General features: G+C 34.3%; 1 protein-coding gene across 2 annotated transcripts; it reads left to right on the top strand.

The window, feature by feature from the left end:
• The first annotated feature begins 1,399 nt into the window (after positions 1-1,399).
• Positions 1,400-9,193, top strand: LOC147856793 (uncharacterized). 2 transcript variants are annotated; one of them, XM_087328477.1, is made up of 8 exons: positions 1,400-1,703; positions 3,853-4,109; positions 4,399-4,898; positions 4,986-5,098; positions 5,188-5,479; positions 6,581-6,681; positions 7,135-7,329; positions 8,197-9,193. In XM_087328477.1, the coding sequence occupies exons 1-8, from the start codon at positions 1,476-1,478 to the stop codon at positions 8,893-8,895; spliced, it is 2,385 nt and encodes a 794-aa protein (XP_087184603.1). In that variant the 5' UTR covers positions 1,400-1,475; the 3' UTR covers positions 8,896-9,193. The 2 variants fall into 2 exon arrangements, with proteins under 2 accessions (XP_087184603.1, XP_087184602.1); XM_087328476.1 differs by having other exon boundaries at positions 4,399-5,098.
• Positions 9,194-18,666: the final 9,473 nt, after the last annotated feature.

The raw sequence follows: 18,666 nt of genomic DNA, 5'->3' as shown, positions 1-18,666 counted from the left end.
CACAAGGTGTTTTGAGGAATCAATTAGATCCAATAGGGTTAGGTTGTTATGTAGGTTACATTGGGGCCGAGAGTTGTATATGAAGGGGAGTACAACAAACACAAGGAGGCATATTATTTATAAATGGTTAAAGCTACTATAAACATAAGAAGAAGGAGAAAGCACGCGATGGGTATTTTAACACTAAATTAGGAAACATACTTAAGAACAACTAGAAGTATGTTGAGAGATTTGAAGATACTAAGGGTATTTAGGTAACTTTAGAAAGGTAGAGGGGTATCATATCTTGAAGATACTTACTGAGGTATTGCGATAAATACTAAAAGCTAAAGAAGCATTACCATAAATTTTGATCATACATCCCCTCCATCATATCCATGAAGTCGATGTGAATTTGAGAGATAAAAAAAGATCCTATTCTTAAACTCTTTGTGTGTGCTATGCTCACAATAATTAGATTTGGGGCTCTTTTTTATTGGCATAGAGTTATTAGTGGAGCTTCATTGCAAACAATCTCCCAATATGGTTTGGTTTGGTTTGGTTTGAGAGTGTCAAAATCAAACTGTTAAATTTTTTTGAAACTTGAATTGAATTGAATCGAATCACGAAACCATTTTTTAACTGTTAAAACCGAACTGTTACAAAAAAAATCCTAACTGTTAAACCAATAAAACCATGGTTTTGATTTTTGGTCAAATTTCAAATTATCAATTTAAAATTTTTAAAATTTTCATTATTTCAAATTTCAAAACTTCAAAATTTCAAAGATTTTTCCTAAAATGTGAGAATTAGGCTTAAAAATGAAAAGGTTGTTCAAAAAAATATTTTTAAAAAAATCAACTGGCAACCCTAAACCATCAAACAGTTGAAACCACAGTTTCAAACAGTTTATATCGAACCGAATCGTTCACCCCCAAACTGAACCAAACCAAAACCGAACCATTAAAAAAAAACTTGAACTTGAACCAAACCGAACCAAATAGTTTAAACTGTTAAGCCGGTAAGTTGCGGTTTGGTTCGGTTCAATTCAAATCGAACTATTGCCAATTGTTAACAACGATTCAGTACGTAATGGCTATTTATTTTACGATATTTATTTCCTTTTGGTCTACAACTTTCATGTAGCATGGAAAGAGTGCTAAATCACCCCTCTAGTAGGGAGAGGTATTTTGGTAATTTCAGAAAATCAAGGGGGGGGTGGGTATTTGCAGTTATAAGTACAGGGGCATTTTAGTAAATGCAGAAAATAAGAGGGGTATTTGGGTAAATTTTAAATGGCCGGGGTATTCTGGTAATTTCATAAAATTAGAGGGGTGCTACGGTAATTTCAGAAAGTTAGAGGGGTATTTTGGTAAAATATGAAAAGCATTACTTTCATCGGATGAGAAAGAAAGGAAGGACGACCGGCACGTCAGAGAAAACATGACGAAACGAAGATTTCTTGCATTCCTGCACAAATTTGAGCTTCCCAAGCTATGGCGATGTGGATTGCTTTGATCGCTTCTTTCCTCGCAGGTTTCCTCAGTTTCGCTTTGATCCTCGTCTTCACAGCTCTCTTCTTCTTCCATCGCTTGTTGCTGCTTCCTCTTCATCGCCGCAACATTTCTTCTGCCGCTGCTCGACCTTCTAATTCAGATTTGGCTCCATTATCTTCGTATTCTTCTGATTCTTCATCATCCTCTTCTCGCCGTATCTTTCTACAGGTATTTTTATGCTACTACGCAGAAAGATTTGTATCTATTGTCAAGAAAGAAAACGATTCAAAGAGTCACGTTTCTTTGCAATTTGATAGCTACACATTCCTTCATCTCTCATCTCATTCTTATTATACTATATTTCTACAACGATTCTACGCTCATTTCTCATTATGCATTCCTTCACAGAAAGATTTGTTTTCCTCTTCGTCTCTGCTTTTGTATATAATTTCATAATTAAGAAATAAATGCGTCAAAGAATCAGGTTTTGAAAATTGATAGTCATAGATTATTTCATTTCCATTGCATTCTTCTTTGTCTTATCGAATATTTCTTCTGGTATTTTAGGCTATATTCCTATCATATATTCCTTAATAGAAATATTCTCGGTATTTTATGCTCCCTTCTCGTTATGTTTTCCAAGAAGTCTTTGCTTTTATTTGTTTTCATAACCAAAAAATGAAAATTTCGAAATGTAGCAAATATTAGTTGTGAATTATTTATCTTTCATCGCATTCTTCTTCTTCTTTTTCATTTACAAAAAGCTTTGTCTCTAGAAAATCTTGGTTCTGTTCATTTGCTACCAACAATTCACAATTGTCCAAATGTGTGAAGGAATCACGCTTCTTTGGAATTGATATTTGTACATAATTTTGTTTTTGTAGCATTCTGCTTACTATATACTTTTCCTACAGGTATTATGCTTCTCTGTTGATTCTTCACAGAATTTCTCATTTCGAAACAGTCTATTTTGTCATTTTTGTTTATGTATCTTTAATATCAGTCCAAATTCATCAAAGACTAATGTTTCTTTTGTGATTAATAGTTGTAGATTGTCTTGATTTCATCGCATCCCTCTCTCGATATATTTCTACTGGCATTATTTTCTCCTCTGATCCGTTATGAAAATCTTGTTTCAAAACAGTATTTTCTGTCGTCTTCGTTTATGTTTCTTTAAATATTGGAATCAGCTTGTTCAAATGGATAAAAAAGTCATATTTCTTTGCAATTGATAGTTATAGACTATTTCATCATATTCTTCTTCATCTCACACTATCTTTCAACAGGTATTATGTTTCTCATTTAAGCCGTCATAGAAATTTTGTTCTTTCAACCAGTCTGTGTGTTTCCTTCATGAAGAAGAAATGATTTGCAGGAATATTATGATTATTAAAGAAGTTGTGCTAGATCTTTTCACCTCTGAGACAGTTTGATTATGTAGTCTTTATTTCTATATTGTGATTTTGTGACCAAGAACTCGTCAACAAGCAACAAAAACCACATTTCTTTGCAATTAATATGCTATATATAGATCCTTCCAACTTCCCTCCAGATTGGGAGCAGATGCCTCTGCCTTTGTTAGGCTTTGTTTGTGTGTCATGTTTCTATGACCAAGAGGTCATTGAAAGGCACAAAAGAGTCATATTTGTTTGAAATGACAGAAAACATGACATGTCAGATTGTTTGATATTTCTCCTAATTGATTGATTTTGTAGCATTTGCATTAAGAGAAAACATGACAACAAGCATGTTCCTTTGCAGTGACAGCATTATATCATCGGATATTTCCTCTTGATTTCCTTACATGACATTACTCTTTCTTTCCGCATCATTCTTCCATGGTCAGAGACTTTCAATGCGATATTCGACAATACATGGTAGAGAATCTGATATTTCCATGTCTTCTTCACAATGACAGTGAACAAGACTTGTCAGTTTGTTTATTGTTTATTCCTCTGATTGTTTTTCCAGCCTTTTCTTTATGAGGAAAGCTTTCATGTTGCCCTCTGAATCCTGATTGGAACTCATAGCACGATGTAAACTTGTTATTAAAAATTCACTGTAGGTTGGGTTTTGAAAGCAATGATACTAAACAAGAGACATTAGATCATTTCATGCCACCTTCTGAATCCTGATTGCGAACTCATATATCATGAAGTAAACTTGTTATTAAAAATTCACTGTAGGTTGGATTTTGAAAGTGATCTCCAGGGGGACACCCATGTTTCAATGTTTTGAAAGCAATAAAAGTGGAACATGTGCCTAGTTAATGGTCAAATTCCTGTGAAATGAAGTGTTAAATTCTTTCTAGAATTGTTTCTTTAAGTGGTAGATTTGTTCACATTCTTATTAAATTTCTCTCTTAATTTCCTTGAAGGGCCACCTATGGATTGCAGCATTACCTTTGTCAATATCAAAGAAGGATGCCTCCAAAAGAGAAAAAATCTCAAAGGATCACAAGAAGAAAAAGGATGGAAATGATGATATTTTTTATGCACGTCCAAGTAGAAGATTTGCGAAAATTGATAATAGTGTGCTTTCTCTTGTTGCCGAAGATGGAACTGAAGAGAGTGCAGACTTAAAAGGATGCAGCATTCACGCTGTTTCTGCAGGGAAGGAGGCCTCAAGAAAATGGTATATGGTACTCTCATTCCCTACATCATGATGATGTGTGGTTTGAATATATAGTCTTACTGTACTCTTCTCTGTGAAAACTATCATGATAATTGTTGACATGATCATGAGAAAACTGGTTTCTTTCTCTTCCATGTCTTTCTATGTGGAATTCGGAGGATTGAAACCAAACATTCTTTTTGTTTTTGGAAACTTGCTTTTTTCTCTCTTTTGATTACTTTTTGTATACAGAGTTCAATTTGTGATTTCTGTAAGCCAACATTGTTTCTTTTTCTTTGCATTATTGAAGGGCTAAGAAGTACCCTATCCAAATCGAATGTTTCAATCAGCAGATATTTTTAGGAAGTTCTCTATGTTTGCTGTATTTTGAAACAACATGGGAAAAGGAGACATGGTGTCAGGTTCTTCGTGCAGCCTCCCGATGGACAACAGAAAAAGAAGATTGGTATATTACATGCAAAAGAGAGTTCCATGAGTATGCTTTGCAACTTGACAAAACGTATCCATCTTTCTCCAAGCTCACCCAAAACAAAGACGAAAATCTAGAGCATAAAAACAATGCAAGTCCGGAAAATGTCGAGGGAACTGGGAATTTATCTAGGAGGCAGCGCCTCTGGAGAAAAATTGCGAAGAAAGGATCATGGAAAGGAGTTGGAGCCATTCAAAAAGAAAACAGTGGGTCTAGGGATGTAAAAATCAAGTTATTGGAATCTACTTCTATATCTGAAGACTTGGATCACCAATCCTCATTAGGTTCTCAATCCGTAATAGAGACTTCCTCAAAGCATGGTATTGTGGGTTCTGATAACTTAATTCAAGTATTTGAAAAATCTGATGGATCAAAGTTTTTAGAGCAAATCGATTCTCATGAATCAGGTGTACTTGCTCTTGACCAAGGGGCAATTTGCTGGAATATACTATGTTCGAGGTTGTTCTTTGATGCCTATCAAAGTAAACAGTTTCGAGAATTGTGCCTTAGACTAGTTCAGGCAAGTTCAATATTAATAACATGACATTTTCCCATGCTGAAAATGACAATTGATGCCAGTCTCTAATGCATGTTCTTACTATCTTGCAGAAGCAGCTTTCAAAGATTATCACTCCAACATACATGGGAAAAATAAACTGTGCAGATCTAGACCTTGGAACACAGCCACCATATTTTCAGAGTTTCCATGTTCTTCCGAAAGATTCTGGATTTATCTGGTCTTTTGATTCAGCCATAGAGTATTTTGGTGGTGCAGTTATTAAAATAGAGACAAACATAAATGCACATGATTTTATGTCACAAGAAAGTGCTGAAAATCACAGCATTGAGCAGACATTATCCGATGAAGATATATTAATGGGTTTTGACAGTATCCAAAAAAGTACGTATGGATTCTCACTTGCAACTGTTATAGGATTATTTAAAGATCTAATATTTAATTTTACATCACTAAAATAGTACAAATGATCCCATTTCCCTCATTTGTAAGGCTGTTGCCACCTCTTACTGATTGTTCTCTATGTATGTATATGTTTCAAGTATACACTCTTTTAAGTTTAATGACGGGATCATGTATCCTTAGGATTTGTTTCACTACGATGGTTTACTAAACCCTTGTTTGAGATTAGATGGCATATTTTAGGGGTAACATTGATGATGGTTTTGCACGTGCCACAATGAGATATTTTTTATTTGATTTGATGTGATTTTGTCCTTATGTCTGGCTGTCAAATGTCTGTTGTTTCCCAAAACTCCATGTACATGGTTTTCTTACTGGAGGGTATGGTTTTTTCTGGTAAGCTACAGAAAGAGAAGCCAAATATAAAGAAAGTAGTAATGGATAGCAGAGCAGGAGGGAAAAAATAATAAGATGAGCAAAAAAGTGAGTAGAATTATGCAGTGGATGCAGGCTGCAGAAGCAACAGATTGACAGGAAGACGAGAGATATTAGAGAGTGTTGTGCTATCAAATGATACATCTCATACAATCCATACATATGTTGAACGTTGTGTATGTACGTACTTACATTTGTGTGTATGCGTAAATACATATGTATTATATCACATCATATGTTTAAATACATATGTAGTACATCATAATATGTGCTTTCAAGAAAAAAAAATACAAATTGTTTCCAGAAGAAATATGTTTGCAACTCATTTCAGCATGTTATTAAACTATTATGGACTTGCAAATGCTTATATATGTAACAAAAACAGTAGATATTGACTGTAACTAAAGAAATTTGAGTTATAGTTCACCCAATCATTATTTAACAAAAATTAGAAGGCTGGCTCGATTCATCCATAAACCCTTCATTTCTAAATTTCATTCTGTAACTCCTTCAATTGGAACTCTTGACATTGCTGAAATTTAGAAATTTAGAAATGGAGGGTTTACAGGATATATCTGTCTATGTACAATAATTCTCATTAAGATGTGTTTTTGAGAGAGAGAGAGAGAGAGAGGCGTGTTCATGCAGGAAATGCAAAGGATAACAAGATCACTAGCAACACCACAGCACAATCATCAAAAGGAGGCTGGAGAGCTGTCCTTACACGGGTTGCTGACCAAGTTTCTATGGTAACATTCTAAGGTTACAAAAAACATCTTGTAAGGGTTTTCATATTGCTACAGTTTTTACTGTAGTTGTAGTAGCTGTAGTTTTGATTATCGCAGGTTTGTTTCTGTACGCTGTACATCTACGGTCATATTCTACATACATAGGGTTTAAACCAGGCAATCCTTTGGAGAAAACTGCATGACTTTAAATCATTGACAAGTTTGGCCCTTTAACTATCTCATGTCAAAAATAATGGAAAAAACTTGGTTTTTCCCAAACCTTTTCCTTTTTTCTGACCCAGAGGATAATGATGGTTTTTTCATGGTCTGATCATTCTTCAGATGATGAATATAACTATTAACATCTACTATCCATGAGGCATGAGATAATTAATATGGTTATTTAATTTATATGTTATCATATAATGTTCCTGTTTCTGCAACCTAATGCACACATATGTCTCTTTTGTCTAGGTACCTATAACCCTATCTTTGAGACTTGTATCCTTCAAAGGCACAGTACGTGTGCGGATAAAGCCACCACCAACAGATAGTATATGGTTTGGATTTACATCAATGCCTTCAATCGATCTACAGCCTGAACCATCAATTGGAGACCACAGGATCACAACAGGACCATTTGTCACATTCATTACGAATAAAATCAAGGTTAGTTTCAAGCTAGATATTGTTGTTCACTATCAAAACCAAGAATAATCTGATTCTTATTCCTTTTACTGGCGCTGAAGTCCAAGTTCAAGTTTTACAACAGGCAGATGGATTGATACTCACCATTTGTATAGCAAGAATATGGACATGACCATTGTGGTTGGTCACTTGTTAATGGACGCTCAAGATTTATGTAATGTTTTTAAATGGAAACTGAAAACATATATTTCAAGGAATTCTGATATATCATGAATCATATCCTATGGTGCTATGTCCAGTTCTAGAAGAGGGGCCCTTGCTTAATACGACAAATATGCCCATGGCCAGTGTGTCTGGTCAATTGTAAACGGAGGCCGAGCTTCACTTACGACATGATAACCACCACTAGCTAGAGAGCTGAGACTAGGTAGGATAGCACAATATCATCCCTATGTCCATACCGTTGGCTTCCATGGTCGTTAACCTTTCTTTCTCTGTATTCATGAACGAAAATTTTCTGTCTTGTTAAACTTTAGGTATATTATGTGTGTCCATACTGCATAGATGCGCCCCCTAGGTATCTTTGGTGCAAATTTGCAATGGTTAATAGTTGGATTTATGATATTGCAATTGTCAAAATTTAAGGATTGCCCTCTCTTTATGCACATTTGGAGTGTTTGGGTAAGATAAAATAAAATGCGCTCAAAATAAAAACTTATTACTGTGTCCTCTGCCCTTATGAGGACTCTTCACAACACTTCATTAAGTTTTGCCCTCAGAGGAGATAAAATGTTTGTGTATAGCAGAAACTGCTTGGCAAAGGCAGTTTTCTTTTTGTGTCTTCTTTCATTTATATCCTTTTTCTAACAATAATGTGAAAAACTACAGACTCTTATTCAAGACACATATGTGCTACCAAATTGTGAAGGTATTTGGGTTCCATGGATGATTTCCGAGACAAATGATTGGGTTCCACAGGCAGATATGCCAGCACCTTGGAGTTCACAGACAGACATTTCATCACCTGACTACTCCTTGCCTCGTGAAGAGATTAAAGATACAACTCTGATAAGAACTCCAACAGCATCATCAAATGATGTAACTATATTGAAGCAAATCTCATGCAATGATGATACGTTATTGAAGCATGCTCCATCAACAGAAGGAATTTCATTCAGTGATGATGCCGTATTGAAGGATCCTGAGGTAATTTCATGCAATGATTCGTTAGAAAAGGATGCTTCATCAAAAGAGACAGTTTCATACAATGATGAAATATTAAAGGATGCTCTATGGGGGGGGAAACTAATGACATTATCAGATGAACTCAATGCACCACTTCTTGAGACATCAAAATCATTATCTGAGTCTGAGTCAGGGAGCCCAGCTAGAAGCGAATCATCCTCATCCATCAAGAGCTCAACTATCGATGATAAGGGAAATCGATCATCGAGGCGTGCTAAAGTGCTGAATTTAGGGAAGAAAGTTACTGGGAAGTTAGACGAGAAGAGACGAATGGTTGTTGAAAAGATGCGTGAAGGGTTGGAAAAGTACGAAAATTCTGTAAAAGCAGCTCGAGAAGATTAGTAGTACCAGTAAAGAGGAAGCCCTTATGCTCTAAAGGAGAAGTATAAATGTACCACTCGCAAATATGGATTATTTGTACCTGTATCGCCAACAACGGACAATCCCCATATCTCCGAGGGCAGTTTTTGAAGAGTACGCAAGAACTCCGAAGAAGGTCACCTCCCTTCACTCTCCCTCTCGCCCATTTTCTTTTTACGAAAGGAAAAGATGAACTTTGTCATATTGTGAATATGGTAATGCATGTAACGCTCTATTCTTTTAAATCCCATTAATAGGAATTAACCAAATTGTTGATGAATTCATCATACATATACAAAGTTTGAAGTGGTGAAATCAAGCTACATAATCCTTGCACAAGATGTGTTGGTTTCCAACTTCACTTATTTTATATTGCCAAAACAAGGATGATTATAGGGAGGGAGGGAGGGAGGGAGGGAGGGGGGTTAGGTAATATAAGAAAAGAGTGATAATGTAAGTTGTGCTTTTAAATCTTTTGATGTTTAATGGGATAGTGTAACATGGAAATTTAATATATTTTTCAAACATATCCCTACATGCTCTAGAAGCTAGTGGTAGTATTGACAATTTTTTGCTACCAATCATTCGGCTCCTTGCCTTGTTGTAGCGTTAGTCGTGAGTCATGACTAAATAATATTTGTGTCATCGTGTTACACTTTAGATTATATTAGATACTCGGTTAATAGAATGCCACATGTGTGATATCCATGAGAATACTATTTAGTCATCACTAAATTAATATTTGTGTCATTGTGTTACACTTTTAATTATATTCGATACTCGGTTAATAGAATGCCTTGTCAAGGTATTTTGTATTGAGTCAAGCCTTGTTTATACATTTTGTAATTGAGTCAAGCCTTGTGAAGCAATTTGCAAATGCTTTTAGACCAACAATGTCCTCACAACTCCTTAATGCAGTAGCATACACTAGGTATTACTAATGTACACAAGGGATGATTATAAGACTCCTAAACTTGTTTAACCCAAGATATGTGGTGTTTTCCTTGACTCAAGGGCTACTTTTGACATTACCTTGAAGATGATAGGCTTTATTTGGTTTGATACTATACTTATTAATAATTGACTCTATCGAGCATGAGAAATATAATCTTTCGCCAATTAGAATTATGTGTTTAGTCCTCACCCATATATAAAGTTCTCTTAGTAAAAGTGCTCTTCTTGTGCACAAAATAAAAAATAAAATTGTCCCAACCTTGATTTTCTTTGTGCATCATGTTCCCAAGTTTCAATAAGAATTGTGGTATTTGATACATCGTTCAACTCCTCAATGCTAAATCCCCCTTTTTATGTGTGTCCATTGCAATTCTAAAAACATTGTCGTAGCCCCATAGCCATGGGTTAGTGTCCCTATTTTCCTCTTTTTCCATTGTTACACACATCCTAAACCTTACTTTTCCATTTTTCTTCATATACATTACAACGGACATTTTGTTGTGAAATGATATGATATTCACACACAACGAATTGTGTACTTTTGAGATACATCCAACTATTTTCGAACATGATCCTCATTACCATTGTGCATATAGTAGGCCTTCTTTCCAAATGTGTAGCACCTTGTTGTGTCCCATACACATTCATACCTGACATGCCACAATGCATACCAAAGAATCCAAGAGATGTAGGAATTTTTGTGGTTTTCTCTTTGATCCAATGTACGAGAAAGTTCTTCGATTGTCATTCACATATTTCCAATTCTTGGGCAACTATACTTTCCACATTCTTTTCATAAAACACCACATGCATGATAGGTGAATTAGAAATAATATCGTTGCTGCATACTTTCTTTAATTCATCCACATCCCAACTCGTTGTGTCCATTATTCCCTCCTTTAATGCTTCATGCAACTTAATCTTGTTCAAACGCTCATTTGTTTTGAACAAAGCTTTCTTGCTTACATTCTCTAGTCTCAATTTTGAGTTCTACATTTTTTAAGACTCTCATTCTCAATGTAATTTCACATTCTCCCTCATGAGTGCCCTAATATCTTCACTCGCTCGTTTATTACATTTCAAGCAATGTTTCCATTGTGGTTGAATTTGTTGCATTGACATCAAGAATCTTTGTTGTTTTGGCTCATTATTGGTCATACTCTTGAACTATGTGGTTCCATTGCGAGTGTTTGCCATTGTGTGACCTAACCCTACAAAAAGTATAGCTATGAAATTTGTGTAGATTTAGTTGAGCACAAATTTTTTCTTCCGAAAACATATTGTAGGTCTTGTCAATCACCGTAATTCAGGTCATAAAAATTGGGCCTCGTATAATCAAGTTTTGGCTAAAATAACGAGACAATAAACATAGAGAATAACATGGTATAATAAACAATATTTTTTGTCAACCATGAGGATGTCAAATTTGACCTATGGGACCCAATAAACATATCATCTTGTAGGTGACTCCTTCCTGAGGGGATATTACTACTCTATAATAAAAACCCTCCAAGTGAAAATAATGCATATGTGCTCCCCCTTCTTACTAGGGATGTGAGTATGACACTTAAATTATCTTGTCCATCGAATAAGTCATCATACTTCTCGCATATTACCTCGTACATTGAGCATGAGGGAAGTAAGTGATACTCATCCCCCACTAGTTTTTCATTGCAACCTTTCATGTCTTCTTTCTATTGTGACAATTCCACGATGCTAACTCAACACCTACCTTAGAGAAGTGTTAAGACTATCCAAGAACCAAGGCTAATAGCGGTTTATACAATGTGGTTGGATATATTCTAGCACTTTCGGTTGTATTGGGGACAACGTTGGAGGTTGAGAGAGAGAGAGAGAGAGAGAGAGAGAGATTCTATTATCATCTTCAAATGTCAAATATGACCTATGAGACCAAAAATATTACATTTCACATGATATGTGTGAAAGTGAGTAGCAAGTTTCGATGTTCAAGAGCTTTACGAATGAATGTTGCAATCGAGAGTGCACATTGTGGTTGTGAGAGAAATTCGTGCAAAGAGAGAGAGAGAGAGAGAGAGAGAGAGAGAGAGAGAGAGAGAGAGAGAGAGAGAGAGAGATTAACGTCATCTAAGACCAAATTTGGCCCATGAGACAATTGGTTTACAATAAAAATGGGGTATTTACCCATTCATCGAAAGTAAAAATAAAAATAAAATAGAACATAAGCTAAAGAGTTCTAGCAAAAAAAACATGTTCTACAAGGAAATGACTTTATACTAGGCCTAGTTTCATTTCCATCCATGTCTCTCGAAAAGAAGCGGGAGGTCAAAGGGTTTCGATGTGGAGGTGGCCCGTGGTCCCAATGTAAAAGATATTGCATCCATAGTTGCTAAGCAGCACAACTCACGTTCCCTTATCTTCTTAATAATTGTTTCTACTCCATGTCGAATTGCTTTGAAGCCCGACATCCGAGGGTGTTTGGTTGTTCTTTGCATTTTCGCTTCCTCAAGAGAGAGGCCGAGTGGTGTAGGTGTGTCCACATTCATTGACTCCCCTTGTTCCTGAAAAATTGTATTAGTTACATGTTGGTGATTTTATTTTTTTATTTTTTTTCTAAAACAAAATATCAAGTACAAACTACAAAAGAGATGAAAAAGAAGAGGAAAAAGGACTATCCCAATGACTAGCCATGGAGGTATGACTACCAGGTTTTAATATCCTTCTATTCTCCCTATGTTGTAGTTTTTCCTCCCTATGTTGTTTTAGCTCTAAGATATACCTACCTAGTCTCTTTATATCTGGGGTATCCAATAATTTGGAGAGAGTGGGAGAGGGTCCTAGTATGACTTGGTATTTCGCCCTTATCTTAGCATAAGTTGAACTCATCCTCTATCTCTATGTGACATGACCTACATAACATTTCCTCTCTAGGGACTCCATTAGTACGACCATTCTCAATTGGGAAGAAGAGGGATAGGATGAGAATAAGATGGAGGAAGAGAGATAAGCTGAGAATCACTTGGGTTGCATGGAATCATCTAGCAACCCCTAAGCGCTTGGGGGGGAGCTGGAATATTGAATTTATTTTTGCATATGATGGCTTGTAGATTTTCATTATTACAAGACATATGTTCAAACTCTCAACCATGGATATCTATTGTTTAATATTTCATTGAGAACAAGGGTTTTAACACATGGGAGGACAACGATTAAGGCTTCATGGTGGCAATTACTGAATGGATGTATTTCACTTAGGATTCTAGGCTCTTCATGTGTTGAACACTTCGTTACTTCATGGCAGGAAGCGCTCTTTGTTATGTGTATGGAAACCAACATCTAGTAGAGAGCATTGTAATTCTTTGCAAAAAGAGTTACTTGTGTCTTCTCGGTTATTATGTTGGCTAGGAAATGAGAGATTGCGCTCTCAATTTAATCGTTTGGGGGTCAAAGAGGTGGGTCCGAGATATAGTTGAGGCTCCATCTAAAAGAATTTTGGAGTTTGTTGAAGCATGACAATTATTACGCATCTCACCTAATTATGGGTTTATTTGGCAACACCTACAAAATATTGCATTGATGCAAGGTCCCTTACCTCTACAAATAGGAGAACAACTGTGGATTGATTAGTGTTTCCGGGGTCAAACACCATTGTTACAAGTGACTATTAATTTTTTGTATCATTGCTATGTTGAGTCTCTTGGATGGTTATCATCTAAGGCTAAAGAAGAATGGAAAATGCAGAAATTTGATCATGGGTGGTGGCAGATCTTACAACTTAGTTGGCATTCTAAATTGCCACTTCTAGCAAAGGTCTTCATTTGGAGAGTTTTGATTCCAGGAGGATTGCCTTTGGGATTAGCTTTAAAGCGTCGTGGACTAGCAACGGGTAATTGTTTTTTTTGCACTATTCAAATGGAAAATAGTACTCATCAATTTATACAATGTTTGATTGCTTGTCAGATTTGTAGTTACATTTCTCGAGTTTGGTAAGTTTTATCATGGTGTTATTTGACACCTAGACAATGGGTGTTTGCACAATCTACATAGATTGACCCAAAATCAAAGATGGAGATCGTTTTCTATTTCTGAGATATTGGGGATTGCGTCATAACTGGAACATGCGCAACGCTTTTGTATTCGATGGTAGACATGGAGTGAAAGCATATCTACGAAAATTGAAGGGAGTATTAATGTGGCAATTTTCTTTATTGGAGCAAGTGGAAATTCTTTCCTCGATGGAGTGTTCGTCTTGCCTGACTTTCTAAAATCGATTGCATACTATTTGAATCATAGTACATAAAATTCGTGTTTGTCTGCCATATCATTCGTTTTCCTATGTTGGAAAACGAACATGAATGATATTCAAATATTTGTGTGTTTTTTCTCTCCTTTTTTCTGTCTTTTTTCCCCCCTTTTCCCCCTTTTCCTTTGCACATCAACGTAACGTTACGCTCTCCTCTCCTCTCCCACCTAGCCTTGAACGATCTACATACCAACGAGATTCAAGAATATTTAGGGTTAATAATAGGGTTTAAAGTTGTTTAAACTTTAGGTCATAGTATGTACTATGTAGTATAGAAATTTCTGTAAATGTTTTGTATTTTTTGTATTTTTTTTTTTTTGTAAATGTTTTGTAATTTTTGTAATTTCTCTAAAATTTCTGTAATTTCTTTATAAGTTTTGAAATTTCTATATCATTTCTTTGTGTTTTTTCTTTTATTTGTTCTATAATTTCTGTAATTATTCTATAAAGCTTGTAATTGCTTTAATTTTTCTATAATTTCTATAATTTTGAAAATGAGAGCCTCACCAATGTGATGGCTTATCTTGATGATAATGCACAAGATGAGGATGATGATTTTGAAGATGATGATATCACCTTGAATGAAGATTAGGAATGTTCGTTTTGATATAACACCTCATTGAGAATTTTTTTGAAGACTAGGCATTTTGGATAGTTGTTATTAGAATTTACGAAAAAAAAACATATTGTTATTAAGAAGTTAATTTGTTTTTTTTTTTTTGCAATTTAAAAAAAAATTTTACCGTGAAAAAATATTTACCTTATAGTAAATCATTTATCCAAAAGTATGGTATTTATCATTCTTCGAGGGTGTTTACCATTCTCGAATGATTGAATCATTCTCGAACACGAAATGGTATGTATGGTTCATACTATGATTTGAATTATTTTCGACGTAATGTACCAAACTTTGTGTATTTAAAAAATATGTTGTGAAATTTTCTTCATGTGATTTTGGATCGAACAAGGATTACAACATAATTTTCGGCCTAAAAAATACGAGCATCAAGTGAAAATCTATTTGCATAATTGTCTTAATATCATAGAAGACAACTTTTGGTTCCATACGTTTGAGTGTTGGTGTGCCGCTATTGAGATGATTTGATGAGGTTCGTGGCAAAAATCCCAAATTGCCAAATCAAATTCATGAGAAGAAATTATGAGGAAAAGAATTTGACAAAGACAGGAGTTGAACCTTCAACACTAGATTTTAAGTATTTTGTGCCTCATTTGACCAAGAATGTTCGTGTTTGGACCAACAAACTTTTACAAGAGGGCGAAAAAAAGAATTTGTTAATTAAATTCCACAAAGGTAATAAAAAAACCATGGGCAATTTAATTACCCGGAGGTTGAATGTATGGGTAATTTCAATTGCCTGAAGGGCCCAAGGCCTTTGGGTTTTCGGCATTACCCAATCAAGTAACTCTTTTATCCTGGAGGTAAAAGGTCGTAGGGATTTCCACAACTAGGACTCCCTCGTGGAAACCTTCACGTGAGGGAACGAAAGGAGCAGAGGAAAACAAGTGCTTCCTTGTTGCTTGTCGAGGAACAACAAAGGAGGAGGAGGAGCAACCCATTAACCGCTCCTCGCCAAAACTAACAGTGGTCAACGCATGTTGACACACACCAATCAAGTTTGGAGCCCTAAGTAAAATTCCCCCTTTCACACTCATATTTAAACCCTTCAAATTTGAATTCAAAAGAAAAAAAAACAAGGAACTCTTTGTTCCCTGAATACATGTCACTTTCAAATCAAATATACACTTTTACTTTTTCGTAAAGTCTACAACCCCGAGTTACAAAAAGAAGACTTATACAAACAGAAATAAGCACATGCACCCACTATTTCCTCACACATAAATTCCATATATAAGCACATTTATCCAAAAACACATATATGCACAAATGCACAATTACAAATAAAAGTGAAGGGACATACACACGCACATACACCCATCAAGAATAGATGATGGCACATATATATCGAGATCAACCCCTTAATTATATAACCCAATTGCTCAAATTGCATTAATTTGATTCTAAATGAGCGCGTAGTTGCTCTCTCGGTACTCATTCAAATTTACACATATCCAACACACTTGATCTAGGAATAAAACATTATTATCTCACACGTAGATCATATGCCCCTAAGTGGACTCACGTTGAGCAATTAGGAAAAGTTCATCAAAAGCACAATGGACATGTTCACTTGCATAGTCGAAATCACAACTGTTCATAAAGGATGCCAGGAATAAAACATTATTATCTCACACGTAGATCATATGCCCCTAAGTGGACTCACGTTGAGCAATAAGGAAAAGTTCATCAAAAGCACAATGGACATGTTCACTTGCATAGCTGAAATCACAACTGTTCATAAAGGATGCCATCCTGTCTGGTCTAGGTCCTCGATGGTTCCACTGAGCTCCCACATGCACACGTGTTAATTTCATTATCTCATGCATTGTTCAAGTGTAATAGATGTAATACGTTATGCAATATGTACATGTAAAGAGAGGGTAATAGGGATAATTCTAGTTGGGAACATTTATGGGAGATTGTTATATATTATGCCTTATTGTTTGATTCAGCAAAAGTGAATACAAATGAAGCAAAACAAAATCTTAACAATGATGTGCATGATGTGGAAGTCAATTCTAAGTAGATTTGCCAAGCATATATTCAATATACTACAATATGTGTTCTCAAAACCATGGATGCACTTAGAAGGAGGTTGTAATAACACACGAGAGGACAACGATCATGATGGTGAAAGTATTCCACTTAAAATTCCTCATCTTCATGTGATCAAGACTTGGTTCTCTTGTGGAAGGAAGCATGTCTTCACGTCATTTGTATTAACACTATCTGTTATCATCTTGCAGAGAACATTGTAAATCCTTGCAGAATGAGTTATTGTCGTCTTCTCAATTATTACGTGGCCATGGAGATATCGCAAACTCAATTAATCACTTGATTATTACGCATACCACCTAATTCATGAGTGAACAATTGTGAGTTGGTCGGTGTTTACGAACCAAGCTCGATATTTTAACAAACAAGTGACAATTAACCTCACAAAACATTTTGCTTCATCGAGTTTCTCATGGGCCAAATTTGGTCTTAGAAGACGTAATATGTCGTTCTTTCTTTCTATTCGATAGCTATATCCATCCATATGAGGCTCTGAACGAAGAAGAAAGAGAAAGAGGGGTCCCTTTTGTTTTTTTGAATATTTTCGTTTCAATAATAAATAAATAAATACATAAAATAAATGAATGGATAGTAAATGCAGAAATAAATCAAAGAATAAATAAATAGATAAATAAAGCCATGAATAAATTGACAAATAAATGGATCAGTGAAGAAATAGATAAAATAAATGAATAAATAGATAAATAAATTGAAGGAATGAATAAATAAATAAAAAGGAATTTAAATGAATTGAATTCATCAAAAAAAATGAATGAGTGCGTGCATAAATAAATGAATCTAAGGGATAAATTAATAAATCAACAGATTCATAAATAAATGTAAGTGTAAATAAATTAGATAAATAAATCAAATCAAATAGACAGACAAATATAAATGAATAATATGTGTAAATAAATAGACAAATGAATCTAAGAATACATATGAATGTAGGTAAGAATGAATGAAAAAATAAATAAAACAGTTAAAAATAAATATATAACTAAATGAATGAATAAATTGTAGATACATATTTTTTTGAAAACAAAAAAAGGATACATATTGATAAATAAATGGACCAGTGAAGAAATAGATAAAAATAAATGAATAAATAGATAAATAAATTGAAGGAATGAATAAAAAAGAGGAATTTAAATGAATGAATTCATCAAAAAAATGAATGAGTGCATAAATAAATGAATCTAAGGGAGATAAATTAATAAATAAACAGATTGATAAATAAATTAGATAAATAAATCAATGAAATTATCAAATAGATAGAAAAAAATATAAATGAATAATGTGTGTAAATAAATAGACAAATGAATCAAAAGAATAAATATGAATGTAGGTGCGAATGAATGAATGAAAAAAAAAAAACAGTTAAAAATAAATATATAACTAAATGAATGAATAAATTGTAGATACATATTTTTGGGAAAAAAAAAGTATACATAAACTGATAAATAAATTAGATAAATAAATCAATGAAATTATCAAATAGATAGAAAAAAATATAAATGAATAATGTGTGTAAATAAATAGACAAATGAATCAAAAGAATGAAAAAAAAACCAAAAAACAGTTAAAAATAAATATATAACTAAATGAATGAATAAATTGTAGATATGTACATATTTTTTGGAAAAAAAAAGGATACATAAACAAATGAATTGAATAAGTAGTATATATTTTCATATTTCTTTTCAATATATATATATATATTTTTTAAAATTTTAATTTAATTTAATTAATTTATTTTTTGTTTTTCAAAATTTGCATATACAGAGAGCAGACAAGCAGTAGTAGCTTCCCACACAAGCTT

Source organism: Azolla caroliniana, unplaced genomic scaffold, assembly GCF_043228905.1.
Source record: "Azolla caroliniana isolate FFs.n. ecotype wild unplaced genomic scaffold, voAzoCaro1.0.p SCAF_12, whole genome shotgun sequence".
In the NCBI taxonomy this organism is placed as follows: Eukaryota; Viridiplantae; Streptophyta; class Polypodiopsida; order Salviniales; family Salviniaceae; genus Azolla; species Azolla caroliniana.
The sequence above is the reverse complement of the archived record's forward strand: the minus strand, read 5'-3'. Positions and strand labels throughout refer to the sequence as shown.

Excerpts from the sequence above, each read along its gene's own strand:
- LOC147856793 (XM_087328476.1), top strand. The coding sequence starts at position 1,476 with ATGGCGATGTGGATTGCTTTGATCGCTTCTTTCCTCGCAGGTTTCCTC. Across the intron at positions 1,704-3,852 it reads CTCGCCGTATCTTTCTACAG|GGCCACCTATGGATTGCAGC; the intron begins GTATTTTTATGC and ends ATTTCCTTGAAG. Across the intron at positions 5,480-6,580 it reads TTTTGACAGTATCCAAAAAA|GAAATGCAAAGGATAACAAG; the intron begins GTACGTATGGAT and ends GTGTTCATGCAG.